Here is a 14,222-nt window from a genome sequence, read left to right on the forward strand (position 1 = left end):
ATGGAGTTTGTTTCCTATACACTCTTAAAATGTTGGGTAACATACTGTCCACACACCAATTTATTGGTTAAAAATATATCCAACTCTGGTTATAGTTTTCGCCCAATACAGTGTAGTTTCACCCAAAGCACATTTTATTGGTTAAAAACTACCAAAAATTAAAGAAAGTTTTAACCAAGTATGTTGCCCAACAATTTTAAGAGCATACAGTGTCGATAAAATATGCTTGAGATGTGTGACTTGATCAGGGGCCGCGGAAGCGGGGGGCGGGGGGGGGGGGGGGGGGGCTTCAGCCCCCACTTTTTTCCAAAACCGTGTACAAAAACGTAAAAATGACCGGTTACAGCCCGATAGACCGCGGGTCCGATAGTCCGCGGGTCCGATAGACCGCGGGTCCGATAGTCCGCGGGTCCGATAGACCGCGGGTCCGATAGACCGCGGGTCCGATAGTCCGCGGTGTGTGTAAAATTATGATCAGGATATAGTGAGATCCAATGTCATTAAGAGGTCAAAAGGTCAATGATTTGAGTCCATGGGGTTCTATAACGATGACCCAAAGGACAATCGCCCCCTGACATCTACTTCAAGGAAAATATTATCCCCATATTTTTATCGTCAGGGACTGTTACCCCCCCCCCCCCGGAAATTTACCCTCTAGACGCCATACGGAGCCTCTAAAATGCCATCGACTTGACGATATGGCGAGATACTTTATCTTGCCATGTCGACTAAATAAGCTTATTATGTCCGCATGCGCGATACGTTATCCTGCCAAGTCAGTCCACTTATAAAAAGTTATATGTCAACATGGCGAGATATTTTATCTTGCCAATTCGACTTAAATAAGTTACATGTCAACATGTATATATCGGGATTCTCGCCGGGACTTGTACACTCTATATCTCGCCATGTGGACATATCGACTTGACAATATAGAATATATCGCTATGTCGAAATAATAAGCGTATTAATTACTTAGGCGGCGGAAGCGGGGGGACCTTTCCCCCCTAGATTTGAGGTGGGGGACGGTCCCCCCCCTAGATTTTTAGTTGAGAACCTTTTTTTGCTTGTCAATTTGTTTTCTACGTCCCCCCCTAAATTGAGGTGGACCCCCCTAAAATCTTTTTGCCCCCCCCCCTAATTTTGGTTGATAACCTTTTTTTTTCTTGTCAAAAATTTTTGGTGGTCCCTCCTATAAATTTTGGTTGATTTGCTTGTCAAATTTTTTTACCTGTGTCCATCCCAAAATTTCAGATGGAACCCCCGCCCAAATTTTTTTTGCCTTCCGCCGCCAATGATTAATTAACACATGGCAAGATAAAGTACCACGCCATGTCGTCACGTTGATGGCATTTTCAAGGCTCCGTACTAGGAGTAATTGTCCAGGGTAATTGTCTGGAGGGTAAATTTCCGGGGGGGGGGGGGGGCAACAGTGTCCCCGGCGGTAAAAATATGGGGATAATATTTTCCTTGAAGTAGTTGTCAGGGGGTGATTGCCCTAATTGGATTATTGTTATAGAACCCAGGCGCGGATCCAGGATTTCGTGGGGAGGGAGGGGGGCCAAATTTGACCTGATTTTTGGCGCCCATGTGTACTTTTCGAAAAATGGCGCCCACTCCCTCCCGGCCAGGCTAACTTAAGTGCCTTAAATGGATTTTGAATTATCTCATCATCACATTAAAAATACAAAGACCACTTTTTCATGTGTTCTTTAAAAAAAAATCCATGAATATAATGTAATATCAATGGGAGCGCGAAGCACGAGCGATTTTTTTTTTTTTGGGGGGGGGGTTCAATTTGGTTTATTTTCTAACCAGAGTAGGCCCTACTAGAATATTGTGTGAACGGGAGCTGTAGTTTCTGTACTGTGGTTTTAGAATACCCTTCAATAATATTAATGATAACTTCTTGGGAATATTTCTTTGAAGTGGTTGTCCCAGTGCCGTAATGAGCCAACAATTTCGAGGGAGCTCGATTTGGTGTATCGCATAAAGATTAATAAGAAGTTGCCAGTGAGCGAAGCGAGCAAGCAAATATGCTGACATTTTTATTACAAAAATACAAGGTTGTGATAGATTTTGACATAATATTTGGAAAATAATATTATATTTCATCCTAATCCCTTTCCTTTATCTCTCTATTTTTTCTTAGTCTTGATTCTCTCTGTTTTTCTTTTTGGGGGAAACAAAACGCCCATGTCATAACAGTCATTTCCTAGATTTACTTTATAAGCAACATAAATGTGTAATAATCTCTTAAGCCCTATGTAATCTAAAAACGAAATTTCATGTATTTTGTCCAATGTTTGGCAATGTTTGTGAACCCGAACAGGACGCGTATGTAACTAGATAATTACCACGAGCGCGAAGCGTGAGCAGAAATGTTAAATATTCGTTCTGGCCTGGTCGAAAAGGGACCTGTTAAGGATGTTTTGCAGTTAGCCATTAAGAAGATACATATTTCAACGAGCTGAACATTTTTGATATTCCAACCTAAAAAGGTGAGATTTCAAATCCCCCAATGGGACATTCGATTCATGTTTGTCAATCATGAAAAAGGATGGGTAATTTTTGGTATCTTCCTACAATGATAATGCGAGCGCAAAGCGCGAGCAGAATTTTTTTGATATTCTGATCCGAAACTGGATAATTTTAGCACGTTTTGAATAAGATCAAGCTTTGTATCTCAAAAAACATGCGTGCACGTGTTTTAGAGTTAGACAGAATCCTGGCAATCTGAATACATTTCATTTTTCATCATAAAAATCAATAATGCGAGCGCAGAGCCCGAGCTGAAAATAATATTTGAAATTCCGATATGAAAAGGGTCAATTTAAGCACTGTTTACAGCACTGTGTATATAGGGAAATTTGATAGCACTATATAAATAATGCGAGCGCGAAGTTCGAGCTGATATTTTATTATCATTTTGACCTAGGATCGAGACATTTTAGGCCTAAGGACATTTTGTCATAATATACGAATGATGACTATCTTCTATTTCCTTTCCTAAAACTTGTCGATATTTATTTATGAAAAAGTGACAATTTAGTTATGAATTCATACAAATTTTATTTCATATTTATTAATCTGTTAAGCCTAATGAGTGTGTGAAATTTGTTGACAGTGCATGAGGCCTGAAAACTGGATATTTTAAGTATTTTGTAATCATGAATAGGATTCATTGGTTGATATATTTTTAGCAAATAATGCGAGCGCAAATCGCGATCCGGAATTTTTTAATGGGGGGATTTAAGTAGTTTGTTATAGAATCTTATATGAAATACAAAAAGACAATAGGTAGGCCTACTTGGCAAATAGTGCGAGCGCACAAAATGTTGCAAATGTTGATTCAAACCATAACACGGACATTTTCCAGAGCACTTAAAAACATAAATTGGTAAATAAAACAAAATAATGAAAGATCGATGTCCGAGCTGAATTATGTTTTGTATATTCATATCAAAACTTGACATTTTAAACTACATATCAGCCTATTGAGCAAGATATAGATCTCATCGAACAGGCAATGCGAGCGCGATGCGCGAGCGAAACTTTAATATAGTGACATTAAATATTTTTAAAAATTGTTTTCCAAGTCTTCTCCTGACCTTATTTTATTCACTCGTCTTCCTCCTTTTATGTTTCGTCTTCTTTTTTCTCCTTTCTTTTCCCCTTTTTTCTTTCCCCGTTTTTCCCCAATTTATTTGCTCTGTCAATAGGGAGGAGGTTGCCCTCGGGCCGCCTGGATCCGCCTATGTTAGTAGTTGTTATGATGAACACGATGCATATCTATTAAGAAATGAATGCGACCGCGAAGCGCTAGCTGAAAACTTTTATAATGATGAAATGAAAAATACATTTTCAGTTGTCAGGTTAGAATATCAAATATTTTCAGCAAGTGCTTCTCGTTCGCATAAAAAACTGTGAGGTCGGGATGCGTATATAACTAAACAATTTATTGATGCCAGCGCGAAGCGCGAGCTCAATTTTTTTATATACTGACTTAAGAAGGACTAAGGTATTATTTCTATTCTAATTGCTTGTCCTTTTTCTCTTCTTTTTTTTCCTGTTTCTTACCCCTTTTTTGCGCTACCATGGGGGGGGGGGCAAAATCTTTGCCCCCTGGATCGGCCTATGTATGTTGACTTGAAAAACACTAACACTTACATATGGGATTGATGCAGAGAATGCATACCTCATTAATCAAATATTGCGAGCGCGTAGCGCGAGCTGAATTTGATAATAACCATTTTTTGTGTCCCTGAACAGGGTATCTATCTCGCTAAACAGACTTAAAACTCGAAAACATTGTTTTTGTCTGTTATCGTAAATACGGGTTATTTTAATTCAGCCGCATTGATTTAAGTTTTTTGGGCAGGACATATATTTCACTATAAACAGGCAATACGAGCAATGTTGCGCCCCCGGTCGAAAATGAATTTGCATGAAGCCCCCTTAGTTCAAGGTCAATTTGGCGTCCTCGGTTGACCATAAACTTGGCGCCCCCATGTGAAATAAAACTTTGCCCTCCCTCCCCCTCTCTGAAACATATATTTGTCGCATTATGGTCAGAATTCAAATTAGCGCTCCTCTAGTTCGAACATCAATTTGGTGCCCCGCTATATAGATCGAACATCGATTCGGCGCTCCCATAGTTCAAACATCGATTTGGCGCCCCCTCCCAATTTAAACATCAGTTCGGCGCCCCATAGTTCGAACGTCATTTTGGCGCCATCAAATCGACGTCCAGGTCAACATCTCCCTCTTCCGTTTCCCATCTCCTTTTCTTTCGCTTTTTCTTTCTCTTATCCTCATTCCCCTTCCTTCCTTTTTCTTTTTCTTTCCCCCTCTTCCTCTCCCCCTTTCTTCTTCTCTTCTTTTCCTCCTCTCTCTCTCTTTTTCTTCTCTTTATTTTCCCCTTTTCTTCTCTCATTTCTTGTATTCCTTTCCCCCTTTTCTTCTCTTTTCCCCATCTTTTCTTTCCCCCCTTACTCTCCTTTTTTCTTCTCTTTTCCTCTCTCTCTCTCTTTTCTTATCTTTCTTCCCATCTTCCTCTCTCTTTAAATATTATTCTCTTCCTTCCTCTTTTTTTCTTCTTCACTTTTCCCCCTTTTCCTTTCTCCTTTCTTTTCTTCTCTTCCTTTCCCCTCCTCTCTTTTTTTTCTCTTCTTTCCCCTTTTCTTCTTTTCTTTCTTTTCCCTCTTCCAATTTTTTTCTCTTTCCCCCTTTACTTCTCCCTTTTTCTTTTTCTTTCCTTTCCCCTTTTTTTCTCTATTAATTTTTTTTTCTTCTCTCCCTCCCCCTTCCCCTCTCTCTTTCTTTCTTCTCTTCTTTTCCCCTCTTCCTCTCTCTCTCTCTTTTCTTATCTTTCTTCCCATCTTCCTCTCTCTTTAAATATTATTCTCTTCCTTCCTCTTTTTTTCTTCTTCACTTTTCCCCCTTTTCCTTTCTCCTTTCTTTTCTTCTCTTCCTTTCCCCTCCTCTCTTTTTTTTCTCTTCTTTCCCCTTTTCTTCTTTTCTTTCTTTTCCCTCTTCCAATTTTTTTCTCTTTCCCCCTTTACTTCTCCCTTTTTCTTTTTCTTTCCTTTCCCCTTTTTTTCTCTATTAATTTTTTTTTCTTCTCTCCCTCCCCCTTCCCCTCTCTCTTTCTTTCTTCTCTTCTTTTCCCCTCTTCCTCTCTCTCTCTCTTTTCTTATCTTTCTTCCCATCTTCCTCTCTATTTAAATATTCTTCTCTTCCTTCCTCTTTTTACATCTTTTTCCTCCTTTTCCTTTCTCCTTACTTTTCTTCTCTTCCTTTGCCCTCCACTCTTTTTTTCTCTTCTTTCCCCTTTTCTTCTCCCTTTTCTTTGTCTTTCCTTTCCCCTTTTTCTTCTCTTTTCTTTCTTCTCTTCCTTTCTCCTTCTTACTCTCTTTTCTATTCTCTTCTTTTCCCATCTTCCTCTTTCTTTTTTATTCTCTCCCTTTTCCCTCTTCCCCCCTCTTTTTTGAGCTGGGGGTGGGGGGGTGAGGCAGTTCCCCCTCGGCCCCCATGGATCCGCACCTGATAGAACCCCATGGCCTCGTATCATTTGACCTTTGGACCTCTCGATGGCATTTGATATATCTGATCATAATTTTACACACACTGCGGACTATCGGACCCGCGGTCTATCGGACCCGCGGACTATCGGACCCGCGGTCTATCGGACCCGCGGTCTATCGGACCCGCGGTCTAACGGACCCGCGGTCTATCGGACCCGCGGTCTATCGGACCCGCGGTCTATCGGGATGTCCCCAAATGACCATATGATTGTGATTTTTTGCATGGTCAGCCCCGGGGGTCAGCCCCCCCCCCCACCCACTTTGAAAACAGTTTCGCGGCCCCTGTTGATTATCTTTCAATACAGAAATAAATAGACACCGACAATGACTAATGTGACCATGACAATGGCTGCAAAGAACCGATGTGTAGGTAGCGTGTCGTGATCAGAGGGCGACGGATGTGGAACTGGCTGCCTATCATGAATGGCGGGATCTCTAACCATACTAGTAGTAGGTGGTACCTGCCGCTGCCTTGGTCCTTTTAAACAGATAGTTAAAACAATAGGCAGGCTATTAAACATTTGGAGTGATAGCAACAAAATCATCATCGTGATAGGTACATTTAGTATTAACATGCATGATTAAGCAGTGATAACATTGGAAGTATACTATAGTACGTGTATGGGCAAAAGTGCTATTTCAATATTTGTTCTAAAATCCTTGGTTTTAATTACAGATATGCATTTAAGTTTCATACGAAAAATGATATAAAATATATAGGTGAAGGGGGATGGAGCTGGGCAGAGAGGAATAAATAGAGAAAGAAAGAAAGGAAGAAAGGTTGGAAAGAGAAAAAAATAAATAAGGAAGAGACAAGGAAAGAGAAGATTTTTTAATAGATGAAAATGAATATGTGTCTACACTCGTTAAAAAAACCAACACAATATGTTGATTAATTTGTTATTTTGACCAACCTTTGTTTATAGTATATTTTACCTGAATTGCCTGGTAGATCAGAAGGAGGAGTTGGTAGATCAAGTGGCTGGCCGATAACTGTATCAGCATGGCTAGGTATAGGAGTGTTGTACTTCATTAATTCTGGAAAGACATAATACACACCGTACATTAATTTATAGATATCTGTTTTTTTTTTATCCAAGCTTATAATCTATCCAATTTCCAATCCTTTCTTCCACACACTTTTCGTAACTCTTTCAGATGTGGTGACTTCGAATTATTTCCTATCTACCTACGATTGTTTTCTTCTTCTTCACCGCAGCTATTTATCTACATATTAGTTACGTGTATTGTATTGGGGGACAAAAGTAGTATTTTTGTTTATATGTAAACCTTTTATATCATCATTCTCATCACTAATTTTATTCGGGCATGTGGCAGATTCAAAGTCAGATATACAGATTACTAGAAGCAGGATAGCAATGAAAATAAAGAAATAGATTCATTATTAAATACATGTAGGCTTATTTTTAAATAGCCATAGATTATGAAATAAATATCATACCTCTATCTACATTATCGGCAATAGACTTCAAGCGGTTGTTCAATAGTTTTGATCGTAGATTCAATGCGCTATTAACATTGGTTCCATTTTCTTTAACATGAAGGTTTAATAAAGTCATATATGCCTGCTGGGGATTCATGCCATGTATTGCTTGTTGTACTGCTGCGCTGCCCTTAGAACTTGAGAATCCCAAATAAATTGCGAAATTCGTTGGAGAAACCACAGCCAAGTCAATACTCTCAGATAACTCCAGCAGAAAACGAGGATTAAGAATGTCATCTTCCATGATGCTTTATATCTGCATGGAGAGGAATGAAATAATGATATAAAACAAAGAAAGGAATGTAAGCGTATAGTACTTTGCAAATTATCAGGGATTATGATATCATAAAGATGTTCCAAAGTTCAATTAATTGTTGTTCAAAGACAGGGGCCGTGGAAGCGGGGGGGGGGGGGGGCTGGGGGGCTTTTTTTCAAAACCGTGTACAAAAACGTAAAAATGACCATAGGATTGTGATTTTTTTGCATGGTCAGCCCCCCCACTTTTAGCTCAGCCCCCCCCCCCCCCACACACTTTGAAAACCGTTCCGCGGCCCCTGATTAAGAATGTAAATTCAAAATGTTGCAAAGTTCCGTGTCGTTTTGAGCTCAAGGGTTTACGGTTCGAAATTCCTTCCAGTCGCGTAACATTCTTATATATATTTTCTTTTAGATTTGCATTTATACATTAAGAAATTTTAACCTAAATGTAAATGATCACTACGATATAAAACAACAGATATAAGCTAGCCTTCAACACTTAGAATTTGACAAATTAAATTGAAAATACTAAAGTTATAAAATATAGGTTTTCCCGTCCAATTTCATATAGGAGTCACGTAAAAGTATAAATGTGCATTTAAATTCACGCGTTATCGTTTTCCCAGAGATATCGGTTATTCAAGGCTATTCAAGTCTGATCATTTAAATATTTTCCATGTGCTTTTGATTTCGTTCTAAGGCAAAGGGGTTTGTTAATGATCTTACAAATAACGGATGTACTTTTTTATTTAAATTTTTGGGCAATGAAATTCAGGAATTGCGCATTCAATTCAATCAACAAGGACCGATAGGATTGCTTGAGCAACCAATTTCATTTCTGAGAGTTCAAATTAATGATGTGTAATTCGTTTGTTCTGCATGGCATCTGTATCTATATGTAAATGTACAAACAAGAAGAATATAATTATGCATTATCATGATTATGGCTAAATTAGATATTTGTTAAGCCCAAATTTCAATTTCCACTATTTCCCATGTTTTCATCATAAAAACAATTTTTTTAATCTTTTGTTATAGGGTTTTACATGTACGTTTTGTTCACAAATGTGTTAAAGTGATTGGTTAACATTGGTTTGACTTTAAAAAAATCTGAGCTAGAAGGTCACACTTGTCACCTGTGTCTGTGATATGTTACAAAAATTACTGAAGCCCAGAAAAAAATTGCGTTCGAAAATAATTATTTAGTGCTTCAAAAATTGAAATATAAAGTGACCGAAAACACCATCTTAATTTCATCCCATACACTTATGTGTACTATTTAGGCGTCTATAAGACGCCTATTACAAAATCGGGTTTGCCTTGTAGTTTTAGCTTTTCATTCTCAATAATGGTTGTTTTCAGGGTTTATTAGTTCTTATACATGCACTTGTACACATGTTTCATCTTGGTTTGAGAATTTTTTAAATCGGCTGCTCACAAAGTTAAACAATACCTTTAAGGACAATTCTATATATTTTTGTTGTTTATATGTTTTACACGTTGATCACTAGATCTACGTCATTGAAATTCTTAGGTGTAATAATCGATAGTAAATTATCATGGAATAATCATATTGACTATTATTTGTACCAACATTTCTAGGAACATCGGTGTATTATACAAACTTGAATATCCCCCCCCCCCCGACAACATTACTTATGATTTATAACGCCTTATAATATCATCTTACCTCCAATACTGCAATACTGCCTTGGGTTCTTCTACTAATTATTCCATGTCTATATTATTACGATTACAAAAAAGGCTCTTAGAAGTATTCCCATTCCGGTTACCTTGCTCACACAAAATCATTATTTTCTCACTTAAAAGTCTTGAATATATTTGATCTATGCTACTTCAATATGGCTATTTTCACGTACCTCTGTTATAAATGAATTATTCCACCAAGTCTTTGTGATAAATTTTCTTTTAATGTTGATTTCCATTCATAATTATAATACACGCAGTTTTTTTCATTTGACTTACCATTGACAAGAACTAATGTTGCTAAAAAATCTATTTTTGCAAAGTACCAATCATTTGGAATAACCTTCCTTTATATATAAAAGATAGCCATTCCCTTTCCGTTTACAAAAGGAGACTAAAATCATATTAATTGATAACCACAATATTTTTTTTTATTTATTTCCGTTTTATTTCAACAGGGTAGCCCTTTCAGTTACAAAACTGCTCTACCAAGGGGCCCTGCACAATAAAAAACAAATACATATAAATAACAATTTAGACACAGAAAACTTAAAACTATATACTTAACTACAAAATATTTACTCAAGTAAAATCACATTAAATTAAAACTAAAAAACTAAAATCACATACAAGCAGAGTATTTATATTAAGTTTAAATTAAATCTAAAATAACACAACCATAATATTTACATCAAATCAAAGTTAATACTGCTTTTTAAAATTCAGAGTAAAAAGTTAAAATTCTAGATTGTTTCTTAATTATGGGAAAAGATGTTATAGTTTGCATATTCTGGGGTAAACTGTTCCATAGATTTAAACCATAAAAATGCAAAGATTTCTTGTAATACTCTGTTTGAGGTGTTTTGATTTTTTATGGGCAAGAATGTGCATATCGAGTTTGAAAGTTGATATCACGATAAACAATAATTTCCTTTAAATATGTTGGAACTAAATCATTAATTAATTTAAACATGATGAGGTAGGTCTGATACTGTTGTCTTTGTACAATGTTTTGCCAGTTTAATTGTGTGCGAAGAACATTGGAAGGTATTGAAAAATCAGCATTAAAAATCAAACGAGCATACTTGTTTTGGAGTTTTTGTATTTTCTTAATATTGCACTTATTAGTTCTGCCCCAAATAATGATACCGTAATCAATATGTGGCAGGATTAATGCATTATATAACATGATTAATATATTTTGCGGAATATTGTGCTTTATCTGTCTGATACAACCAATTATTCTTGAAATCTTCGTAAATACTTTTTCAATATGTTTGTTCCATGAAAAACAATCATCAAGAACAACACCTAAATATTTAAATCCATGTACCTGCTCGATAATTTATTTTTTATATTTTATAATCAAATTGGCATTTTTAACTTTCCTTTTTGACCCAATCAACATACTTTTGCATTTTTTTTTAAATTCAATTCTAAGTTATTAGATTCTACCCAGTTACAAATCTTGTTAAATTCTTTTTTGAGTAATTTAGATACTGTATTAATATTTCGGTCTTTACAAAAAACAGCAGCATCATCTGCATATAAACACAATTTCGTATTTGTTAAATACGGTACACTGCACATATCATTTATAAATATAGAAAAAAGAAGAGGTCCCAATATAGACCCCTGAGGAATCCCCAACTTGATATTCTGTAAATCTGACAGTATGCCTTGAAAGGACACGCACTGCTGTCGATCAGAAAAGTAATTTTTAAACCAGTTTAATTCACTGTCCTTAAAACCATATCTAAATAATTTATGCAGCAAAATAGTATGTGATACACAGTCAAACGCCCGTTTGAAATCCAAAAATAAACATCCTGTTACAAAACCACCGTCAATATTTTTTAAAACATATTCATTCAAATCTAACAAAACAGTCGTCGTTGAGTGCAGTGGGCAAAAACCTGACTGACAATGACTTAATAATTGATTTGAAGTAAAATAATTGTACACTTGTTCGTGTATTGCCTTTTCCAAAATTTTCATCATATGACATATGACTGAAATGGGTCTATAATTGTTAATATCGTCCTTTTTTCCATTTTTGAGAACTGGAGTTACCTTTGCTTTTTTCCTGTCAATAGGTATAGTTGCAGAGTTAAGCGATAAATTGAAAAGGTAGGTTAATGGTTTTAAAATAAAAGGCGTTGCAATCTTTAAAATATACGGGTGCAGGTTGTCAAGACCACACGATTTACGACTGTCAAGTTTTAACAACTCCCTTTGAACAAATTCACGTGTAACATTGGTAAACATAAATTATTTATTTGTAAACGGTTTCGAATGCGATGAACTACTTAAAGGGTTCTCAACACTTCGAGTAAAGAAGCGATTAAATTCATTTGAAATTTCAGTAGCGTCTGTCACAACAACACCGCCATTACGTAATCCAACACAATAACTCTTATTATTGGTAGTCAACCTTTTTAACGTCTTCCATGTGTTACCACAGTCACCAACATCTTCAGTAAAGTATTTCTTTTTAAAGTATTTATTCAAATTATTAACTTTATTACGTATTTTCTGAAATTCAATCCAATAAGAATCCTCATTTGTTTCATCAAATTTTTATTTCAAATAATCACGCTGGCGTGCTAATAGAGTATACTCTTTATTTATCCACGGTGCTCTCACAGTTTTTTTCCTGATAGAAATAAATGGTGCATGTTTATCACATAATGTCGTAAAATGTTTCTTAAAATAACTCCAAGCTGATTCAACATCAGTAATTTCGTGAATATTTTCCCAAGACATATTTTCACCTTCTCTCAAAAAATCGTTAACACTGAATTTTCGAAAAGATCGACATTTACTAACAAACGGCTTTTTACGAACAGTCTTTTAGATTCACGTAAACAAGGGAATGATCACTTATACCAAGTGAAATTACGCCTTTTCGGGCAAACTGTTTCGTTTTAGGTAACAAAATTAAATCAATACATGTTCTACTATTGGGTGTTATTCTAGTTGGTTCATGGATTATTTGTTCAAATTGAAAAAATGTACATAAATCATGCATCTTCTGACTGAGACTATTTTTTTTAGACATATTACAATTAAAATCTCCCAAGATCACAATGTTGTTTGAAATTAAATTAACCACATCAATATTTAAATTAACCACATTAAATTAACCACATCAATATTTCTCTCCAATATCTAATACTTTTCCATTATTACAGGCTTTATCGTTACTTTATGTTACGTATTTAGGTTTTTTTAGGTGTTGTATATTGTCCATAATTATTTATAATACATTTTAAAAAGATGCTGCAACTATCAGGAATTCACATGTGCAAAGTGACTTTGAATGCACATTCCTTAGATTGCATGCTCTTTGTAAAAAGAGGTTTTGCAGAGATAATGAACCCACATGCGGAAAAAGGTTGTGCTTGCGAATTGATCAAATTACATGATGTTTATCAAAATTCTAGTGACTTGTTTAATAATCATTTTACGCGGAAAATACATTCGCGTGAAAAATAATCAAATACAATGACAAATAACCGAGGCGATTATAGCTATCACGAAATTAAATGGTCATAACATTAGCTTAAATGATTGAGCGGGACGAAAACCTATAATAATAATTCATCACTCTGATTTGTATGTTATAACTTCGGGGGTTTCGGTGTACTCTTGTGTAATTTGCTTTTTTCACAGATCTCACTGTGAAGTCGAAATTTGGAAAATCGAAGTGTTTTTTTTTAATCATCTTTATTCCACGAATAACAAATCAGCTATATCTACCCAATTGATGCATATCAAAACAATAGATAGAAATCATTTCGACAAGTTAACATCCAAACGCATGTGCCCATGTCATCTTAATGATATACACATCAGTAAGTTTTGTATCTTACGACGATTAAAAGAGGAAACTATATATAGGGCCGATACCACGGCGCAAAATGGACGCAGATAATGTGTACCATTGTGTTTTTTTCGATTATATCGTTGGATAAGCAAGTTTTTCTCTTGAAATCACCACACTATATATAGCATAAATATATAGTAATTGAGAGAATATACATGTATGAATACTCACCTTTGCTCATAGAACTTTCCGGAGAATATAGAGAAGAGTATATATAATATCGGAATATCGCCTATATTCCATTGATAATAATGTAGCACACAGGCTTGTCTATTTTTGTATTGACCGTGGTTTGTGTATACATAACAGCTCTCGACATATACCAGATGCACTCCAGTCTAGTCTGTGAGGGATTTCTTTTGTGCGCTCCGCCTTTGTGATTATAAGGACTTCGGAACCGATATTAACAAATGGCGTAATGAATTGGACTGGTATTCAAGAAGTGCAGTGAAAACAAGCCCATTGGTCACATGTGGATCACTGGCATCTGTCTGAAGAATATAATGTTGATTTCATCATAATCAGATTCATTATAGGTCTTTGTTTGAATTAATAAAATGGTGTTTAGATAAGAGAGTATATACAGGGGTGTGTGGGAGTGTGTATGTGTACACAACACACACACGCAGATACCAAAATCAGTAGATATCTGCAGATAACTATCAGTAATAGAAAATGAACTTGAATACCCAAACTCTTGAAAAAAAGGGTAGTTGTGATTTTTTTTAAGCTAACGTGACTCAAAGAGGAAATGTTTGGGAATAGCTGTAAGTTGACA

At 36.0% G+C, this 14,222-nt stretch overlaps 1 protein-coding gene across 1 annotated transcript; it reads right to left on the reverse strand.

Moving 5' to 3' along the window:
* Positions 1 to 6,274: 6,274 nt before the first annotated feature.
* On the reverse strand, positions 6,275 to 13,784 carry LOC129260007 (uncharacterized). Its single transcript, XM_054898106.2, has 4 exons — positions 13,616 to 13,784; positions 7,549 to 7,846; positions 7,023 to 7,124; positions 6,275 to 6,564 (listed from the first exon to the last, which is right to left on the reverse strand). Exons 2-4 carry the CDS (start codon positions 7,832 to 7,834, stop codon positions 6,383 to 6,385), a joined length of 570 nt encoding a protein of 189 aa, XP_054754081.2. The 5' UTR covers positions 7,835 to 7,846; positions 13,616 to 13,784; the 3' UTR covers positions 6,275 to 6,382.
* Between the last annotated feature and the right edge of the window lie 438 nt (positions 13,785 to 14,222).

Source organism: Lytechinus pictus, unplaced genomic scaffold (assembly GCF_037042905.1).
Source record: "Lytechinus pictus isolate F3 Inbred unplaced genomic scaffold, Lp3.0 scaffold_19, whole genome shotgun sequence".
NCBI lineage: Eukaryota > Metazoa > Echinodermata > Echinoidea > Temnopleuroida > Toxopneustidae > Lytechinus > Lytechinus pictus.

Bases quoted from the DNA above. Each gene is read 5' to 3' on its own strand.
- LOC129260007 (XM_054898106.2), bottom strand. From the start codon at position 7,834: ATGGAAGATGACATTCTTAATCCTCGTTTTCTGCTGGAGTTATCTGAG. The intron at 7,125-7,548 runs GTATGATATTTA...ATGTCTTTCCAG, and splicing joins TGCCGATAATGTAGATAGAG to AATTAATGAAGTACAACACT. The intron at 6,565-7,022 runs GTAAAATATACT...TCTGTTTAAAAG, and splicing joins TGATCTACCAGGCAATTCAG to GACCAAGGCAGCGGCAGGTA.